Source organism: Acanthaster planci, linkage group LG03, assembly GCF_054643075.1.
Source record: "Acanthaster planci isolate LZ-2023a linkage group LG03, COTS_SCS, whole genome shotgun sequence".
Classification (NCBI taxonomy): domain Eukaryota; kingdom Metazoa; phylum Echinodermata; class Asteroidea; order Valvatida; family Acanthasteridae; genus Acanthaster; species Acanthaster planci.
Window position 1 is genome coordinate 19,385,831 of NC_141779.1, and position 19,586 is coordinate 19,405,416.

The 19,586-nt window shown below is 38.8% G+C and overlaps 1 protein-coding gene across 2 annotated transcripts; it reads right to left on the minus strand.

Annotated features, from left to right (window-relative positions):
- Positions 1-1,381: 1,381 nt before the first annotated feature.
- Positions 1,382-10,114, minus strand: LOC147799707 (phospholipase A2 AP-PLA2-II-like). 2 transcript variants are annotated; one of them, XM_087134498.1, is made up of 5 exons: positions 9,980-10,114; positions 8,272-8,400; positions 5,074-5,230; positions 4,466-4,596; positions 1,382-2,660 (listed from the first exon to the last, which is right to left on the minus strand). In XM_087134498.1, exons 2-5 carry the CDS (start codon positions 8,312-8,314, stop codon positions 2,512-2,514), a joined length of 480 nt encoding a protein of 159 aa, XP_086990624.1. In that variant the 5' UTR covers positions 8,315-8,400; positions 9,980-10,114; the 3' UTR covers positions 1,382-2,511. The 2 variants fall into 2 exon arrangements, with proteins under 2 accessions (XP_086990624.1, XP_086990623.1); XM_087134497.1 differs by having other exon boundaries at positions 8,272-8,412; positions 9,980-10,086.
- Positions 10,115-19,586: the final 9,472 nt, after the last annotated feature.

Here is a 19,586-nt window from a genome sequence, read left to right on the forward strand (position 1 = left end):
GATGGGTCTTTAACCCAAAAAAAAGAAAGAAAGAAAGAAAGAACTTCCCATGAGCTGCTGTTCGTTTACATTTCTGTGTGTCTACATGTGCCAGTGATGGTATTGTTGTATGGGTGGATTCAGCCATTATGCCAGATTATTAACTGAAGCAACTGATGAATGGGTCAACCCGTAAAGATGCCACGGTCGATCTTACCTACACCAGTATGGGTGAAAATTGCAACAAACCTGAAGTTGGTGCAGCCCTTCGACTGTCTGATTATCACGTTTGTTTTTGTCACCTTTATTAACCGTCTTTTATGCTAAAAGCTGGGTATCGGACAGAAAAGGTCAGATGCATTAGGCCTATGCAGAGAGCCAAGTTTCTGTTTAGAAAAATGAATTTCAGGAAACATAGTGGACATTTCTCTATCGTGCCTCGTAGTACACGTTTAGCGAAAAGTATGAAATTACCAACCGGATTTCAACTCTAATGTAAAAAGCGCGCTGTCCATTTCAATTTTTACCACGGTAACAGGTAATGATTTTTTTTTTTTTTTTAGAGAATCGATCATGTTATGCCACAAAAACGCATGTACTGGATTGGCAGAACATGAGCGTATATTGTTTGTCGTGGTACGTGACCAATGGGGCGCATTAACTCTTCCAGAATTGAAAGTATTGTTTCCTGCACGTGTATTGACCTAAACTTGGGTACGAAGTTGTACAGCAGGCTGCAGTGTGGTTCCCTGACCAAAGGTTCCCTGACAACTTTAGATAAATCTTAGGTCAGGTATTGACCACGGATATGAATAGTTCATGATACAATATGTCAAGGGTCACATGAAAGCCCTGGGTGGATCCTTTGTTTATATGTACATGCAGGCTGTTAAGGTTGGCAGTCACTTTGAAATCTTGAATTAAACTCCCAAAAAATGCGTTAAAAGGCAACATGAGCGACTGAACATTGCAACATTGTGTTACATGTGGGTAACAAGCAAAAGAAAACATATACCTTTTATGCGTACATACACGGCCCGGAAATACCCGAATATCAATTATGCTATCCAAATGTGGACGGGGGCAAGTTCAGAATATTTGGTTCTTGGAAGACAATGAAATGCACATCGCTACCAACAAAATGAACACTCCCGACCAACATGGCACTTTTCAACTGGTGAGTCCTGCTCAAGGCAGATACGACGAGTGGGATTAGTATGACTGTTGTTCCAGGGTACATCATTTCTGATCGTGTTCCCAGAATCTGTCCTGCTCATATAATGTGTGCAGCTAGATTATTTGGGTTCCAAGCCTCACTTTCATTTTTCTTAAATGTGGCTAAAAGACATTTTGATATAAATACTCACATATTTTTAAAAACAATTCATCAGCATAAACAAACTTTTGATTTGCGATAAACCTTTATTTGTATTGCTTTCACTTTTACTCTCTGGGTCCCAAATAGGAAAGTTAACCCCCCTTTCCATTCAATATGGCCTACTCATAAAATATCTATTCTATACCTGCTTCACACAGTCTGCATTAGAGTTATTACGTATTTCAAGTTTTTCATGGTTCTCTTAGGAGAAATCAATCACATTTGCTGGAATCTAATCAGAAAGGGGCTCTGAGAGTTATTGCTTGCGGTGTATTTTATGAGGATTATTTGAATAAGTCTATTTTTTCTATTTTCGTTTATGCCAAGTGTGATTTCCTAATGCCATTTCCCATGAAAAGCTTTTCTAGATTTTTTACAATTCATATCACGTTTTTGTTACCAAGCTGCTACTTGCCAACCATCAAACTTGACAACCTCCAAACTTGGTAGATCCAAAATTAAAATAAATGTTGATGTTTTGGATACCCCTGTTACCAGGGTTCTGCGAAGTTAAGTTTCGGGGGGAGGGAAGCTGAATATGAGGAAAAATCGCAAAATTTCCTTTTTCTTTCAAGTTACAGGCGTTCCTGGAAGCGATAGATTTGTTGGGATTAGAGGACCAACATCCCCCTCCCTGCAGTCTTTCCCCATGTCGTGTAAGTCAACAAAATTTGGGCTTTGAAATTTCGAATTTGAAAATCAAGATGGACTCTCCCAATGTTTGTAAGCCGTTAGTGCAAGTTTTCTTACCGTTACTATCAGTAATATAAAATTTTGAAAAATTTAAAGATCCGTCTTTCCTCAGATGATGAACCCACTCGTTATGCGTGTAGGATGTGGGCCTCAGAACGAATGTTTTGTCATTTTTGGTTTTGTAATTATCAGGAGAGGAAAGTCTAAATGGTTTTTAAATTGCTGGATATCAGTTCTCATTGCAAAACACACTCGTCATAATTATTGTCTTATGTGTAAATATCTAATTCCTCATACTTTATAAAGTCTCTTGTAAAAATTAATGTCACCATATTGTTTACGTGGCTTCTACGGTCAAATTTTGAGTCATTTTTTATGATTTTGTCAATGCGTCAGCTCTTACTCCAGTATTTATTCAATCTGTTCTCAACCATCTGTGGTGTGCTAGTCAGATACGTGACTTAACAGGTGTCCTTCTTGTAGCTGACATATTTGCTGTTGAAGGAAGACCGGTTGTCGGCGAAGCATTGCGCCGCCTTGCGGTCGCATTCACAGACAAAGGTCTTGCATGCTTTACTTGGAACAAGAAAGTTGTAATCACCCTCTTCCCCTGCAAAACAAAACAAGAAAAAAATGTTCTCGTCATAAAGCATTTGTTGCTAGTGTGGATTTAATTAGGTTTCTCGAAACCATGCACTTCCCTTGAATCTCAAATCAAAAGGCGCCTTTTCTTCTTGCGTTAGTCTTTCGCCAAGGCCATCGTGGCGCTACCCGCAAATCTTTGAAGCGACTGGAGAGAGACCTGCTGCTAGATACTAATGTACGTGCGCTGCACAAGATGGATAATGCCGGTAATGTGTTGAGCCACTGTTGCCTTAGCGGAGGGCTATTTGTGTAACTTAATCTAAGCTTGTATTCTTAATCATTACAAAACTACAACTGGTAAAGATACTAAATCTTAATATGTGAAAGTAGTCAATTTTTTTTTTTTTTTTTTTTTGATTCTGAATCTGAAATTCTCCTTCTACGTGGAAAAGCCCTGCCAAAAAATTTATCAATTCTCCGTAGTTAGGGAACATGATTTATATGTCAACACTGCAAATGCTGTCTCCTTTGTTTTGATTACTGTAGGAACCCGACCGCAAACGCAAACGTAGTGCACGCACTACGTTTGCGCGAGTTCTAGTGAAGGTCTGTTGCACGCCTGCGCAATTGGCCTATGGGAGGCCGTGACTGGTACCCGGCTTGAACACGGCTGCTATCGAGCCAATATACAAATGTCGGATCGGGGGCTTCAGACTGACCAATTAACCCACTATTGCTTACAACTGAAATGTTCATATTTTGTTCTGCTTGACATTTCGGTTTATAAACATGCATTTGCGACACAACCTGTTATTTTATAAGAATAACCTCGGTTACCGTAACCCGGTTTGTATATGCATGATTCTATGCATGATATGCAACGATCTCTCTTTGAAGTGTTTAACATTTGTTTGTAGGGTTTTATTGGTTAAATATGTATAAATACACAATATTGTAGAGATCCGATTTCTATTAAAATGGAACGGTAATTTATTTTTATAATTGAGGAAAAAAAAGAGGGTTACATTGTGGGCATGATGATCGTGATGAACAGGCGAAAGCGATGCTATACTGATCGGGAACACAGTACGCAGAGGTACGTAGTACTGGCGCGCGCACATGCGGTAAGTAGCGATCACGCACAAATCGTGCTGTTTGATGCGCCTTTCCTTTTTTTATCGGTAAACTAAACACACAATCAGCAAACTGAATTCGTAATTGGCAGTGACGAGTTGGATTTTATAGCAATAGCCAGACTAGAGGCTCGCTCAACATTGAATTGCCTGATTTCTCCTCTTCACGTTGGTCTGAACACCGATTAAGATTTCAGCTGAGAACATGTGGCCTTTTTTATTCAAAAATCGAGTAAAACCTGTAAAAGGTAGTATTTCCTATGGGGGTCCAAAGGAAAAGAAATGCCTCTCCCGTGGGTTTGCTCAACTTTTTTCCATATATGTAAAAATATTTTGATTGACCGAGAATAAATTATGGCATTTTCTTGTCCAATTGTGAGGAGCGTTTTGGTTTTGTTCGATGACCCCGTAATGCATTATCAAGTGCATGTAGTCTGGTTCCACAATCCTCTCACACAAGCGGATTCGTAAACTCCATTAGGAATTGGACACCGGGTCTGCCACGTATACACACATATTAATGCACGCTGTTCACTTAAATGTGCACCCGTGCCACCCATTACGTGCCCATGGTGTTGGAAGCTCAATAATATCGATGGAATGGGCACCAATCATAAATAATCATCAACAACTTCCCAAGCGAAATATAACCGGTAGCAAACAATTTACAGGATCGAAATATGTAAATATATCTCACAGCATCTGATGGAACAGCTCCCAGAAGACGTGGATTTGTCGTACCAATACGTGGTAGCGTAGGTTTCGACAGTCCAGCACTTTCCTTCAGCCACAGCTCTCCCGTAACACTCATCGTGCACTTTACAGCATCTGATGAGAAATACATCAACTTTTGTAATAGGGGTAACGTTGACGTGCATCGCTCACAGTTTGGGCTTAATATTTACACGTACCATTATCTTCTCGCGATAACTGGTAATGATTCTGTGCCAATTCCTAAAGTTGGACTGTATTTTAATGAAGAAGAGTGAAAAATGCATCACTCACAAAGAGCGAATCCCTTATTAACAAATGGAGTGAAAACCAACCTTACAAAGTGGATGTCTAGTTTTATACAGAGCTGTCCATTATGGCTTTAGCTTTTGTAATTATATTCACTCTTTGGAGTGGTTTGAGTGAGCTTTTCACTAGTTTGGCTTTAAAGGGTAGGACGCGTTCTTATATGCAATACCACATATACACATGTTTGTGAATTAAATTAATTTGTTGCAATTTTGAAAATATTTGCCATGCAGCCTTCGTTTCTCTTTTTTCCTGCAAATTAACCCTATCGACTCCCATTCCAACCTGTCAGTTGCGTCCACGGGTGTGCCTTTCCCTCCGTAGCCACAATAGCAGCCATAACCGTTGTATTTCAAACCTTCAGTGTAGCCGATGTTTCCCAGGCACATAATCATCTTGCCGAACTGAACTAAATTGGTGATTTCGTCCGTTGATTGAGCCTCTGTTATGGAAATGAGCGGACCAAACTGCATTAACTGATGAACTTCTGTTTTTCATATTGCCAACAGACATATACAAGAGAGGGGACACATTATAAGACATAAGACACCTTATTAACTGTTGTCATCTTTTAATCCAGAATTGAATAATGCGTAACCCCATTAGCAAAAAATCAAATATACTCAGGACAGTTTAGGCATTCCTTCCATAGAGCCCATCACGTTACTTCAGCCTCTGTTGCGGAACGAGCAGACCAAACTACATTTACTGATTAACTTCCGTTTTTCATATTGTCAATAGATTGATAAAAAACAAGAGAAAGGGTACATTATGACTTCCCGTTATAAACCAAACACGCTGCAGCTGTTGTCATCATTTACTATGAATTCAATAATGCGTAATGCAATTAGCAGCAAATCATAAATACGTAAAACATTAGTCATTCCTTGGGCCTATAGAGCCTGCCAAATGGTCGTTCTTAAACGGTGGATAAAGTACCGGCTGTGTGTATGGAGGAAAAACAAAAGAGGAGTAACAACTCCTGCTGTTCGAAGTGCTCTGATGGTCGCCGCCCAGTCAGGCAAATAATGGAAAACATTCCAAAAAAGTCCAATTATACCTGCTGATTGCGGCTTACCCGAACAAGTGCATGCGATTAACTTTAACTTATCGCGGTGATCAGGATACAGAGAGAGGAGAAATATCTCCAACGTAAGATCTTCTTTTGCCATCGTGAATAAACCTTTTGTTTATTTTGAAACACTGTTCCATAATTCTCAGAATGAAATAAATCACTCCACACACACTCACTTTGTTTGTTTTTCTGCCAAAGCTTTGTTTTATTTCCAAAACTTGCTGAATATTGCCTGATACCAGAAAGGGGGGGGGGGGCAAACTCGCAACAAAATCGCATTTTCATCCGGCACACCTAACCAGCCATGAAAAAGGGCACAACAGGCCCACCATAACAGTGGCCCACAAGACCATGTTAATATTTAGGGCACACCAGATCATCACACGTGCAATGGTGGCGCTCCAGGCCAACCATAAACATGGCACACGAGGCCATCGATAGGCCACACCTGGCCCACCATTATACAACTCTAAACATGGCACCCCAGACCATGTTAATGTAACAATTATAACACACGTGGCTCACCACATAAATGCTGAATAACATTCGGGCATACCAGACCCTGAAACCTGTAAGCGCCAACAGTCATGTTAAATCAATACCAATAAGAACTCTGTCGTGAAAACACTAAACCTGAACTATTAAACCTGCAGGCACCCAGTGTTCCCCCGTTAGAGTTATGGGAGGAACGGTCCTTGGTGAACTTCCATGCAGCCATTCGAGTTCCTGCCACAAAACATTGAAATTACTGTCATAGTGCCTCCATTGTATGCTAGAGCAACTGTAAATGGTCAAATAAATGTATTGGTCATTATGATTATCTCTTGACAGTGTCTGTCGAATTCCCGCCCAAAACTGCTTAAAATGTGCCACGATAACTGATGTTTGCGCAGAATACAATTCCCCGAACTGTACCACCGGGAGGAATAAATGGCTCCGGTGGGCATCCAGGAAGCACTAAACCAATGATTGGCGATCATGCCAAGCACAATGTCAAGATTCCCTTCTCACAAGGTATTTATCACAAGGCGGAGATAGGGCGAAGGTGGGTAATCAAAAGTTTGAAAGCTGCAATTGATGTTTACTCCATAAAGACTGTGACAAAACTGAAATCAAAATTACGTCCCCTAAATTCATCATGCCATCCCTCAACTATAGAAGATGTACCGCCTAATTCTCAAAGTCCCCCTTCTTGGTAGTTAAGCATAGGGCAGATTCCTCAGTTTTTCTCGTCACAAATTGCAATGTAATTGGATTAACTGGTTTATCAGCTTCACAGAGCCATGCTAACACAGAGTACTGCTTGTAAATTACAATCCATTCAGACTGTTACACATAGGAGAACTACACACATAATTATGTTACAGAAAACCAAGTGCAAAGACCTCTGTAAAGTAAGTTTCACCACCCTGTCTACAGCAATGACAGATTACAATGGATATTCATAATAAAGCTGCCACCAAAGCAGCTGATTGACTCTCTGCCACAGCTCGGGATCCCTTGGTGGCACAGAATTGCTAATGGCCTTATACACATGCAGCTATTATTATGCATAACCCGTGCATGTACCAAAGACCATCTTTCCATTGCGCTATGTGCAGTTTTCCAGTTGCTTTGGCATATATTAAGCTTCAAACTGTTCCAATTATTTGTGTTATTTGCAGTTATTTTATTCAGTGCAGTTATTTGTGGCTAACCAATTAAACACTAATTATGAAGTCTGAGAATAAAGCATTTGATCACTTAGTGATAAACTGTCTTATTCATTTAAGGGTTTTAATTTATTTTTGTCCCTCCAAACGTCAGTTTTCAAAGACTTGAAACGAATTTGACTAAGACTAACCAACAATATATTGACCACCACTCGAAAGCTAACTTCATAAAAAAACCAATATGCGCGATTTCATCACAGGAGTGATCCTGTGATCACAAAATATACACTTTTGTATAAATGCCGTAATAAAAGTGGTTCAAATATAACATCTTGGGCATTAATTCCCAAAATAACTCCAAAAGAAACCGTTCGAGAAGGACAGAAACTGACATGGACATGAAGGGCACACGGCCTAGCACAAGGAGCAACTGCGTAATTAAATTAGATTCTGTTGTGAGATCATTCCAAGAACAAACAGAGACATGAATATTCAGTTTCCTATACTTTTCTTATAGTACACAGCGTTTGAAGGGTGTATATTAACAGCAAAGATTTGCTCGGCGATCATAGGGTACAAATTAAGGGTCTAATGGTTGGGAACCACATTACATACCAGACATTGTGCAGAATGAATGTTTGGGTGACTACATGGTTTCAGCGACAATTACGACAGCGAAAACAAAGTCGGCCTTTCTTTGGATTTGGCAGTTCAAGAACTTAATTAAGGAGGTATAAAGAAAGAGGTTTGACTTACTCGCTAGAGCAACTGCCATCGCTAGGATAAGAAAAGTCTTCATGGTGAAGATTGACGGAAGGTGGAGCCAGTAGATGTTGTTAAAATACTGGTTGGGATGCTGTGTAAAGTGCAACTAACCTGCTTCCTCTGACAAGGAAACTATTGGAGTCAGTGGTTAATTTCTGCAGTGTAGCGGCATATACATTTAGTCTCATTATTTTTCTCAAATTTCAGCCATTAGGGCTATTGGAAAACAAAAGCTGCAACACACTCCATGACATAAATATATGTATTCCAAAACAGATATGCCGGTATAAGCTAGAACTTCGACATCAGTATGAAGATTATTAAACGTAAGCTCCTTAATTTCGAATAGGTATCAATCTCAAAGCACAATACCTCCCCAAACGTTTTTCACTCATGCCAGTGTATTTTGCACTCTTATAAAGAAAATAATATTAAGATTTCAGAAGCATATGTTAAATAAATCAAAATGCGCATTTTTTTACGTTTTCATTAAACAAAATTTAATCGAAAATGTTTTGTAAAAAGTAAAAATCCAACGTCAGTGCATTAATAAAGGTATTCATTTCCATTCCACCTGATTTAATCGAGTCTTTGTTATACCCAAAACAACACTTTTACAGAAAATCATCAACCCAGAATTCATTTGCACCATTTTGGTTTTAAAATCGACACGAATGGTTTGAATTGTGGTGCCCGGAATGGCCCCCTGATATCGTCATTGACATGGTACAAGGATTGGCCTGGTCCTCATTTTTACCACAAGTTTGGCAAAGCATTAATTTGGAACTGTGAGAATGATCCTTTAATTATAATGTTTCCGTTACAAATTGTGCATTATAAACAGTTTTGCACGGAAACATATGTTACATTAAGACCCAGTTTGCAAACATTTTATTACACGGGAGATGGCTAATTTTTGCATGAAATCATTTTTACAAATCTTCTACTTTCAATAATTCTGCGTTTTATCAGCAAAAGCGTATTTTACTTAATTTTTATAGAAGTATCAAAATTTGGTCTTTCTACCACATGAACTAAGTGAATAATTCGTACAGAAGGTGTTCAATGGTTTTGGCAAACAAAAACAAACTGCAACTTCCTACGGGTTTATTTCTAACTATGTGAATGTCAAATGTCTAATAAAATCCTTGATGTAAAAACTTATCCGAATGTTCACTGCTCAGAAAGAGGTTTTTGCTGAACAAACCAGAGTGAAATACAATGGCATAACTAGGGAGGACACGGGGACACGTTACCCCAGCAAATGCCCGTGCCCCCCGTTGGAAATCCATGCAGCTGTAGGCCGCTGCAGCTCATTGTCTTTTGGTGCTCCTTTGAAAAATGTGTGCAGCCCCAGGTGCCCGGACATAAATATCCCTCGTTATACCCACTGGTCAAATACCCAGTATTTCAAACGAGAGACATTCGCTGCACAAATCTATCCGAATGCCAAATGTCCAGCATCTCAAAAATGAGACATTCACTGTACAAACCTCTGTGAATGTCCAATGTGTTTCCAAGAAATACGACATTTGCTGTACTTACCAAGTGAATGTCCAATATAAAACTAACTTCACTGTTATATCTAAGGTGCTAAATTTACGCTTTTGAAACTACAAGCATTAATCAAATAGCTGTTAACCATACAATCAACATCTTGGATGTCTCTTGCAGTATCAACTTAAAGTTCTAAACTTACCCCACAACATGGGAGCCAAAGGTTTGATCGTAAACACTGACGCAGACAGACTGTAGTGTTTTTAAGCGCCCTGGGGCTTTTATTGGCACACGTGGAAGAGGGCACAAACCGTGTTGGCACTCTTCCAGTAATGAGTACAATCGCTCGTTATTCATTGAAAAAATTAACAAATACTGGGAAAATGAGAGGGCATATTTTGCCCTGGCTCTATTGGACTTAACGACTGGAAGTGAGACATTGCCGTCTACACCTCTTAAAATTATTGCTAGCGTAAGTGTCAGTGATTTCCACAGGTATAGGGACACTTATCTTTTCATAAATGATACGTGTGGAATACGAAGTAAAGTAATCATTTACATTAAAACTGACTGATGAAAAAAAGCTTTAAAACCAGATCAATTTAAAACTTATAGAATACACTAAATGTTGCGGGTACAACACCCACATAAGTTGGACTTTATTTGTTATTTGCCTACACTTAACGTTGATTTTGAGCACGCATATCGACAATATTATAACTCTGCGAGTGATAAAAAACCGCATCAACATTGGAAAAATTCATTTCGGGGTAGACAGTCCAAGAGTTCACTTTGAAACTGTTGCAGGTAAAAGTTAATCGATAATTTGTACTAAATTTCAATAACTATACTAAACTCTCACTCAAACACTGCTAACATTAATTTCCAAAGAATAAACAACACAAAAGGCAATGTAATGGCTCAAGCTCGAATATGAACAGTACACACTATCACAAATATCAAATTCATCAAAACAAAAATTTGGAAGGTGCTTTATCACGTTGTCTGATGGTCGATAATTTTGGCCATGTTGTAGATGATATGCGATTAAAAATGCTAATTAAGCTTACTTTTCAAACTAATTTTTGATTTTCGAGCTAGAGGGCATCGGTGAAGAAATTAAATCAAATTTCCTGACTAATTGTTACCTGTGTACATAATGACTAAATGAATAAAATGAGTATTCTAGCAAATTTTTGCGGGATTCTGAAAAGTATCGGATTCTACCAGAAAAAATGCAGCAGATATAATATTTTCCACTATTTTTTAAAAAACATATGATCAATTTGTTGAATTTATGCGTGACGGGGCAAGCTGAACAGTGAATGTGTTGAAATTTTCTGGTGCCCTGGTCGAATTACAAACGTTATCACCAAAACATTTCCAGGCTCGACGCAATCTAATTTCCCTCAGCCTTAAATGATCAACGGCTTTTACATGCATCAATAGCCATACATGTAAGTCTAACTTGTTGAACAAATATTGCATCGTAATTGGGTAATTGTTTGACGTGTGTATGTGATCTAAAGCATTTATAATGCATTATCAGTGGTGGTTTGACAGCAGAACGTTTCCATAAAGTTAAAGCTGGAGTACATTACATAATGTGTTTGCAATGGAAGGTCCAAGTACAATGGACACACAAATGACGTAATTACTGACCACGTCGAAGGGGTAAATAGTAATAAGTGCATCCTTTGCCTCACCCACGATTGACCACTAGTAACAAAACATAATTTTGCATCTTCGCGGTGATTTTATACGGGAGGTTAACCTGGAGATATATTTGAGCAATCATTTAAACCTCAAAATACAGTGAAATTAAGTTACGATTAAAATGCATTAAAATGTTTTTCAGAGGTGTAATTCCCTTGTTAGTGACCATAATTCTTTACATGTCATTACGATGCTGCTAGCTTGTTATTATGCATCTAGAAAGTAGCTTCTCAAAGAGCTATTTTCAAGGATTGCCCATGACTGGTTGTCGAATAGTTATTGTAAAGCGATAAAAAACAAAAAAAAAACAGAGCGCCAAGTTTGGCCAAGACAGGGTGTACTATCATAGCTACCAGCAAAAAAGAACACTCCCGACCAACTTGGCACTCGTTCACGTGACGAAGGGGTGCTTCTGCTTAAGGTGGGTGTGACGCCTCCTTTTCCTGAAGCTTTTGCTTTGCAATTAAGATACCTTCCACAGGTCAACCCTGACCTGCTAGGGGACATTGCTGTGTGTTTTGCAAAATAAGCGACATTCTGGGGCCGAGGTGGAACCAGAATCAACCTGTGAAGATACACGAAAGCAAACTATGATGAACTCACTGTTATCAAAGCTGGAATGGACCTTATTTTCGAGCTCGTCATTTTTGATCTTGTTCATCGTCTACGTGCTCCAAATTGTTAACCGTCTAAAGGAATGGTATCAGAATATCTTCGATTTTATGTGGGTTTAAGCCTCACTTTCAATACTTTCCAAGTCTTGCGTCAAACACCGAGATGTGCCTTGTCACAAAAGGATTGTGGTTATGTGCCAGCCCAGACGGGTGAATTTTGTCATGGACGTGATGACTTGGAGCGGGTTTTGTGTCACCGTCGAAGATACGTATTATCACGTGAGAAACAATGAGAAAGGTAAATGGTTTAAGTAGAATCCAATAAGCTAAAAATGGAACCTTAGCTGAGCATGGCACAACTTGGAAAATGGGCTCTCGCTATATTTTAAAGGTTCACAGAAATAGAAAACATTTGGTTCAAGAATGTCTCAGAAGTCACATGATTTGATCGTTCTCCTAGCTGCCACACATTACCTGATCGAACTCCCGTGACTTTTCCTAACTTTTCTCCACTTAACTATTAAAAGGGGTGTCATATATCCATTTATCCATGGGGTCCATTTCCATATCCATTTCCATATGTTTGTGCACAAAACACTGCTATATTATGACAATGCACACAATACCTACTCCCCTCTAAAATACTCCTTCCTCCCTTTGGAAAATGCATCAGGCCAATGTCTGAGATGCTTGCCAATGTGTCTAGACGCTTGTGGTTGGCGCCAGCACTGTAAACGGATAGTGCGTTGACCTGGAGTCCTGGATAAGCCCTTGTGATTGACAGGGCTGAGCCTGGGTCTGGAGAGGCTGGCCACGTGGCATTATTTACACTGCCTAGACCTAGCTGTAGCGCTATGAAGGCCCTGGATGAGCGAGTCACATTGATTCAAGCATGCATAGCGGGAATTTCCCGCGTATTTTTGGTACCGCCGATGTATTTCCGTATCGTTGAATTCAGCGCCCTCCACTGCAGACCACGCCCCCAAAAAGGACACTCGCCCACAAAACATACTGATAAGTCTTTCTAGGAGAGCCTCCGTCTGATTTATTTTGAAAGAAACAGAAAAAAAACATTGAATATGGACCGTTTAACGAATCTGAGACAATCTGGGCACAACGTTCTGCATTAGTGTTAATAATTGACGTAGGTGCCTCCCTAGGATCACCCCACTGCAGACCACGCCCCCCCCTAAGAACACCCCCCCCCACAAAACATACTGAGAAGTCTATCTAGGAAGGTTTCCGTCTGATTTATGCTGAAGAAAACTGAAAAGACATTAAACCAGGGATTGCTTTATCCACAAATAAATCTGAGACAATTTTGGAACAAGGTGCTGCGTTGGCCGTTATATTGGACAAGGTGCCTCGCTGCAGGGTTTTAAGAAAACATAATAAAGCCTTTCTGTGGTGTGACCTGACAAAAGTCGTGTGCTGTCTTTTCTTAATTTGTCACGTATATTCATAATACAAATCAAAATTTATAATATTGAAGGTTCGACATAATTGCAGTTCTCTAATTTTAAAGTCGGAGGTGCCCAAACAAAGCTTTAGAAGTGCATACATATACATGTATTGTGCATTATACCATTCAAGACTATGACACACTTTGAGATGGAATTATTAAAAAAATTGCAGGATTTTTTTGGAGAACGTTTGGGATGTACAGAACCTCACAAATATGCATTCAAAAAGTATTCCCAGCATTACTGGAACGGAACTCATTTTTACATCCTGTTTCTTAGTCTCAGCTGACGGCCTATTTTGGAATTGTTCAAGAGAAGAAACAAAATTTGCTTTATTCTCGTAAACCCAGCACTTAACAAAAAATTAACAAATTCCTGAGAGGATTTTTTATAAATTTAACCCTGTAATTTCCGTGTACTTATTATGACTACAATTTCTTGGAGAGGTTTTGTGAAGTTGAAATAGAATAATGTTTGCCAAATTCACTAACCTGTCCTGCAGCATGCATCAATGCAAGTGTCCTCTTCGTGGATGAGAAGCTCCATGAGCTTCTTACATTAACAGATTTTTGATCACCGCCATTGTTATTCTGGTCTGAAAATATTTCACAATCTGGCTTATTAGAATAAAAAAAAGAAATGCAAAAAATAGAGTTAATTAGTTTTGTACAGTACAGATACCAGGGGGCTGTGATATCCAAAATGGAGATGAAAATGTAATAACTTACTGACAGCAGGGGAAAAACAATGTACACGTAGGAAACTTCGCTCAATGTACTCCTGATGTAATTATGTTTCCGACCGAGGCCCCCTTTGTTAGAGCAAATCATTTTGTGCTAAAAATGGCATCCAATTCCCAATCAAATGACTAATTCGTACTTTGGTGTTATTATCTGGAATGGGCAATGCGATTATGAAACAAGGCTTTTAGACAAATGTCCCTAAAAGATTAATCTCACCGGTTACGTTGATTTAAAACAGCACATTTAATTTAGATTTAATGCTATTTTTCTAAAGAAAATTGCATAATGCAAAGGTAAAGGAAGCAACTCTAATGAACAGGACAGCTATGAAATCACAACTGACTTAAATAAAGATTACTCAAATATAAAAACGCTACCGATAGACTAATTTTGCACATTTTGTCATACGTTTCTCCACAGAAGAAGAAGAAACTCAGTTATGGGTGGTCATTCGGAAGGTTCAAAACAAAATGCTCAAATTGTACACGACTACAGAAGAGCAGAAAAAAGAGCACACTTTACGCTAATTCGTTTTCAGTCATATTTAGTTTACAGTCACTTAGTTCATAAGCTCATGCTGCAAGTACTTAAATTATTTTTTATATGTAATTTGTTTACCTCCCACTAAGCACACTCTGTCCTGGCCCCTCTCTCTTCGATCTGTTCCTTTGTTTTTCTCCTCCCAACCCTACTTCTTGTTACATGTGGTTACATCCTGTGCACTTTCAGCACATTTTCATTTGCCTCTGGAAAAAAAGACCATGCTAAGATCGCAACGTCAGGCCCTATGCTATTTAAACTTATGTAACTGTGTACAATTATCACATCCCATTCAAATGTAAATTACCACATTCTTTTCAGTTCCAGTAAAAACAAGTACCTATATATGTTTTATTGTAACACAGAGTAATGTGCATGGAAACAAGATGGGCCGAATGTCCACGGCTTTTTTTCTCTTTTTTTTTTTTTAGTTTTTGGGGCTATGGCCAATTATGCATCATACCATCATACATCATACAAAAATCAGTGAATCTCAAGTGTACCTGCAAAACGAAATTATTCATCACAAGAATTGCTGTTTGTTCTATAAATTGGTGAATGGTTCTTTATCTCAAATATACTGACAGAATGCACTTCTGATATTCGCCACAGCCAAATTGTGCAGCAAGGTGTAAGAAATAATTTTGTACGTCATTATATATGCAATGAAATGAAAAATAAATACATTCAGTAAATCACATGAAAAAAGGTCGGATTGTGGCCACGCTGTCAGTGATTGTTGTATGGTGTTCACGTAAGTGGTGATAATACGCCTGGTTATGATGTGCGTGTATTTGCGACGCAGAGATCAGCACTTGGCAAGTTCACTCTGCATGTACAATTTTGTTTTACTTGATTCAGTAAGAATAGTTCCACCTACATGTCTAAGAATTTGTTTGTAATATTACAACCATGACTGTGTTCAAAAATGAATCTTCATATCCAATCCGCTAAATAACGTGTCTTTAGCCTGTAAATGTGGCTAGTGCAAATAGGCGGCCTATACAGTAGTACTTTCAGTCCCAGACGAGAATGGACGGCCTTCAATAGTAAGCCTTTCAATCCCTGACGGGAATGGACGGCCTACAATTGTAGGACTTTCAAACACAGACGGGAATGGACGGCCTTTAGTTGTAGGCCTATATTTTATTGTCAATTGCTTATTGGTGGGCGTGTTGCATAATTTAAGACAAAAATAACTAAACATGCATTTGATGAGTTGTAAAACTTTGCAAAGAATTTCTTTTCAACAGAAAATAAATTCAACAAGAAAGAGGAAATGGATTTCACGAAAGAACATGTTTATATTTGAAGTCTCGATTTCTTAAAATTACTCTCATCGTGCTTTTTTCTAAATTTTCTGTCAAAAGCGTTTCTTTTTTGCAAAATGTTTGTCAAATTAAGCCAAAAATCTGCTGAAAATATTTTACTATAATAGGACACTTTGAGACGCATGATGGTGGCAAACAAACCAGCCCTTTCTCGCAGTTGTACGCGTGGTCAGAACTAACTCGCATGCCCAGAACTGCACGCGCATGCCCACATCAACCAGAAGGGACCATAATTTCTGCCACTACCGAGCGTCTCAGAGTCTGCTGTTATAGTTCAGGTCATTTCACTGGAAAAGTCCAGTGTCCTGACTATATGTTCTATTTGACTGTGTACCTAAATGCTGCAACTGATCACTTTTCAACCCTCATACCAGTACCTTTTTCTCATGTGGTGGTGCTGTACATTTACGAACAGATGAGGGCAAGTATAAACAAAAACATTTGCTGATTATTGTGCGATTTTCCCTGGTAATTTTGGCAAAGAATGCATTACGGGTACCTGGCGAAATCAACCGGTGGATGTCAGATAATCGTTGTTCGAACTTCCACTGAACTGCTCCTTTCAATTATGCTCTTTTAGAAAATGTCGCTCACACGGACAGCACATTATTTTCGAAAACATGAAATTAGCTTTGTTTTCAATTTCCATATGGCGACCAAGTAAAAGGTTTATTGTCGTCAGCAAGAACAGCAAAAGTTGCAATTGTTTCTGGTAACCGATGTGGTAGTTTAGGAAATTGGGTTCTTGAAAACCCTCATGTTTTAAAACTTTTTAACCACCTCTCAAACTAAGTGGCTAAAATCTTGCACCCATTTAACCTCAGATTATCTTTTAACTTGTTGCTCCTGTTGGCGTTTCATTTCCTGTAATTCACCTCTCATATCCTTAACGGGTTTCATGTTAGTTTGAAATGTTTCTTTTTTTTTTCAATATTATCCTTGAACCACTCCAAATCTGAAGTATGATCTTGACCCATTCATTATTGCTCTTCACCAGTTCAACTGGTAGGCCTAATATGTGTTGGATTAGATATTTATCTTTAAAAATTGCATTTTATTTAGAACATGACCAAACGTATCAAACATCAGACAACGTGATAAAGCATCATTCTAATTTTTTGTTTTGATGAATTTGATATTTGCAATGGTTTGTACTATTCATATTCGAGGTTGAGCCACTTGATTGCCTTTTGTGTTGTTTGTTCTGTGTAAATTAATGTTTAACTATTTGAGTGAGATTTTTGCTCTGTGTAGTTCCATGTACTTTTATCTGGAACAGTGTCAGTACAGTTCCATGTACTTTTATCTGGAACAGTGTCAAGGTGAACCCTTGCACAATCTACCCTGCAAAATATTTGTGCCGATGTTGATGCAGTTTTATATCATTCGCAAAGTTATAATACCTTCAATATGCCTACTCAACATAAACGTTACCTGCTACATTTACTGTATTATGGAAGTTCTAAACTGATCTTGTTTTAAAGCTTTTTGAATTAATATGTATGCCCTCTCAGTTTTCCGTTAGTTTTAATTTTAATGCTTACTACAGGAGGTCAGCCTGGAGATATATTTGGTCAATCATATAAAAACCTAAAAATACAGTCAAATCAAGTGCTGATTTAAGCATTATAATGTTTTTCAGAGATGTGCTCCGTTTGTCTAATTCTAGACATGTCATTGCAATGCTGCTGGCTTGTTATTATGCATCTGGAGAGTAGCTTAATAATAAACAGCTATTTTTGAGGATTGCCCATGACTTGTTGTCAAATAGTAATTGTAAAGCATAAATAAATAAATAGGCACCAACGGACTGAGTGGAGCCAGACTCTGACAATGATTCCTATCAACGAAGGCTCCTTTGTTTAAAACTGCACATGGCAGGTTCACGGACGACTATGAAATGCACGTGTTGCGATCGCGTAGTTACTAACAAAAATGAACTCTCCCGACCAACATAACACTTTTTCAAGTAATGAGGGGTTGCTTCCGCTTAAGGTGGACAGGACACCTCCTTTTGCTGAAGCTTTTGCTGCGCATGATGAAATTAACTAATACAACACACACTTAATATACTGTGGAGAGCATTTTGTTTATTAATGAGTTGACGATTCAACGTAATACCTGCCTCCCCAGGGGGATGTTCGGCATGGCTTTCACTGTAGCGTCTTGCCCCGTCAACAAATAGGTACTTATGTATCAGCAGTAGGCTATTATCATAAGATTAAAGGGTGGCCCAATCCCGCTGGGGATTTTCTGGTCGCGAAATTATTAACTGTTTTGTCGCAGGGATAATCCAAGTGGTGATGAACGGTGACCAATGACCTTATCGGTATTGACCCATATCTTTAAGGTTTGTCACACTAGCTATGAAGATGCTCTTTTTCGTGCTGCTATGTTATGCACATTCTTTGGGTTCCTACGCGTTAGCGAGTTTGCCGCACGCGCAGTTTCAAAAACTCACATGCAACGTTCATCCTGATTGCTTCTAACTGCACTTCCTGGATGTGGAAGGTGACAATGTGCCAGTGCTACTTTCTTGAAAGCTGACAAATGCTAATCAAACGGGTCCTCAAGTTAGTTGCTTAGTGCGATTAGTTGATGAAAATGTTTTCCCGGTCCGTGCACTAATATTCTTCTTAAATTAATATTAGGCTGAAATTGCCCAGCGCTTTCATCTGTCACGTAGGGGGCAAACCCCCAGCAAAGTACCAATCATCGTGTGCTCGGCAGAAGGGCGTAAGTGCTTAGGCCCTTTTTCCAGGAAGCATGATCACTGCCCTCCCCCCCAAAACAAAATCCCAGCAAAAGGACGAAAGTATGCAACTATTTTATTGTAATGAAATATGAAGATTTCTTGGCAAAAAGAAAAAGAAAAAAAGGAAAGTCCTATATTAAGTTGTTCATAGGTTGCTTTTTGTACAGGCCAGGTTGATTTTGTAGTAAATTATATCATTTTTTATTAATCAGATTAATTTGATTTTTTTTTCAACAAAGACGCTTGCCCACCTCAGGAAAAAAATATATGTCGGTGTAGGCCTATAAGCTACCAAGCCGTCGAGTTTTGTCGTTGAAGATAATTTCCATAAGCTAACACATAGAGGTAACCGTGGTGGATCAAGAAAATGAAAACACAGCCGCACTTCACTCTCCACACACGCTGGTCAAGTAAATTTACTAAATTTAGACCAAGCAATCCCTGAATATCCAGAGCAAATAAACTATGCTGATACACAAGTTAAATTCTGTGTTAGAGACATTCAGTCGATTCGAAATAAGACCAAAGAATTTGTAGACTTTGTTGTTAATTAGGACTATGATATCGCTGCACTCTGTGCGACGCGGTAAACCGATGAATGATGCGATAGTTCGAGATCTAACGCCAAGGGGATATACTTTTCACCA

Bases quoted from the DNA above. Each gene is read 5' to 3' on its own strand.
- LOC147799707 (XM_087134498.1), bottom strand. From the start codon at position 8,314: ATGAAGACTTTTCTTATCCTAGCGATGGCAGTTGCTCTAGCGA. The intron at 5,231-8,271 runs GTAAGTCAAACC...TTTCCATAACAG, and splicing joins GATGGCAGTTGCTCTAGCGA to AGGCTCAATCAACGGACGAA. The intron at 2,661-4,465 runs GTGAGATATATT...TTTGTTTTGCAG, and splicing joins GAGCTGTTCCATCAGATGCT to GGGAAGAGGGTGATTACAAC.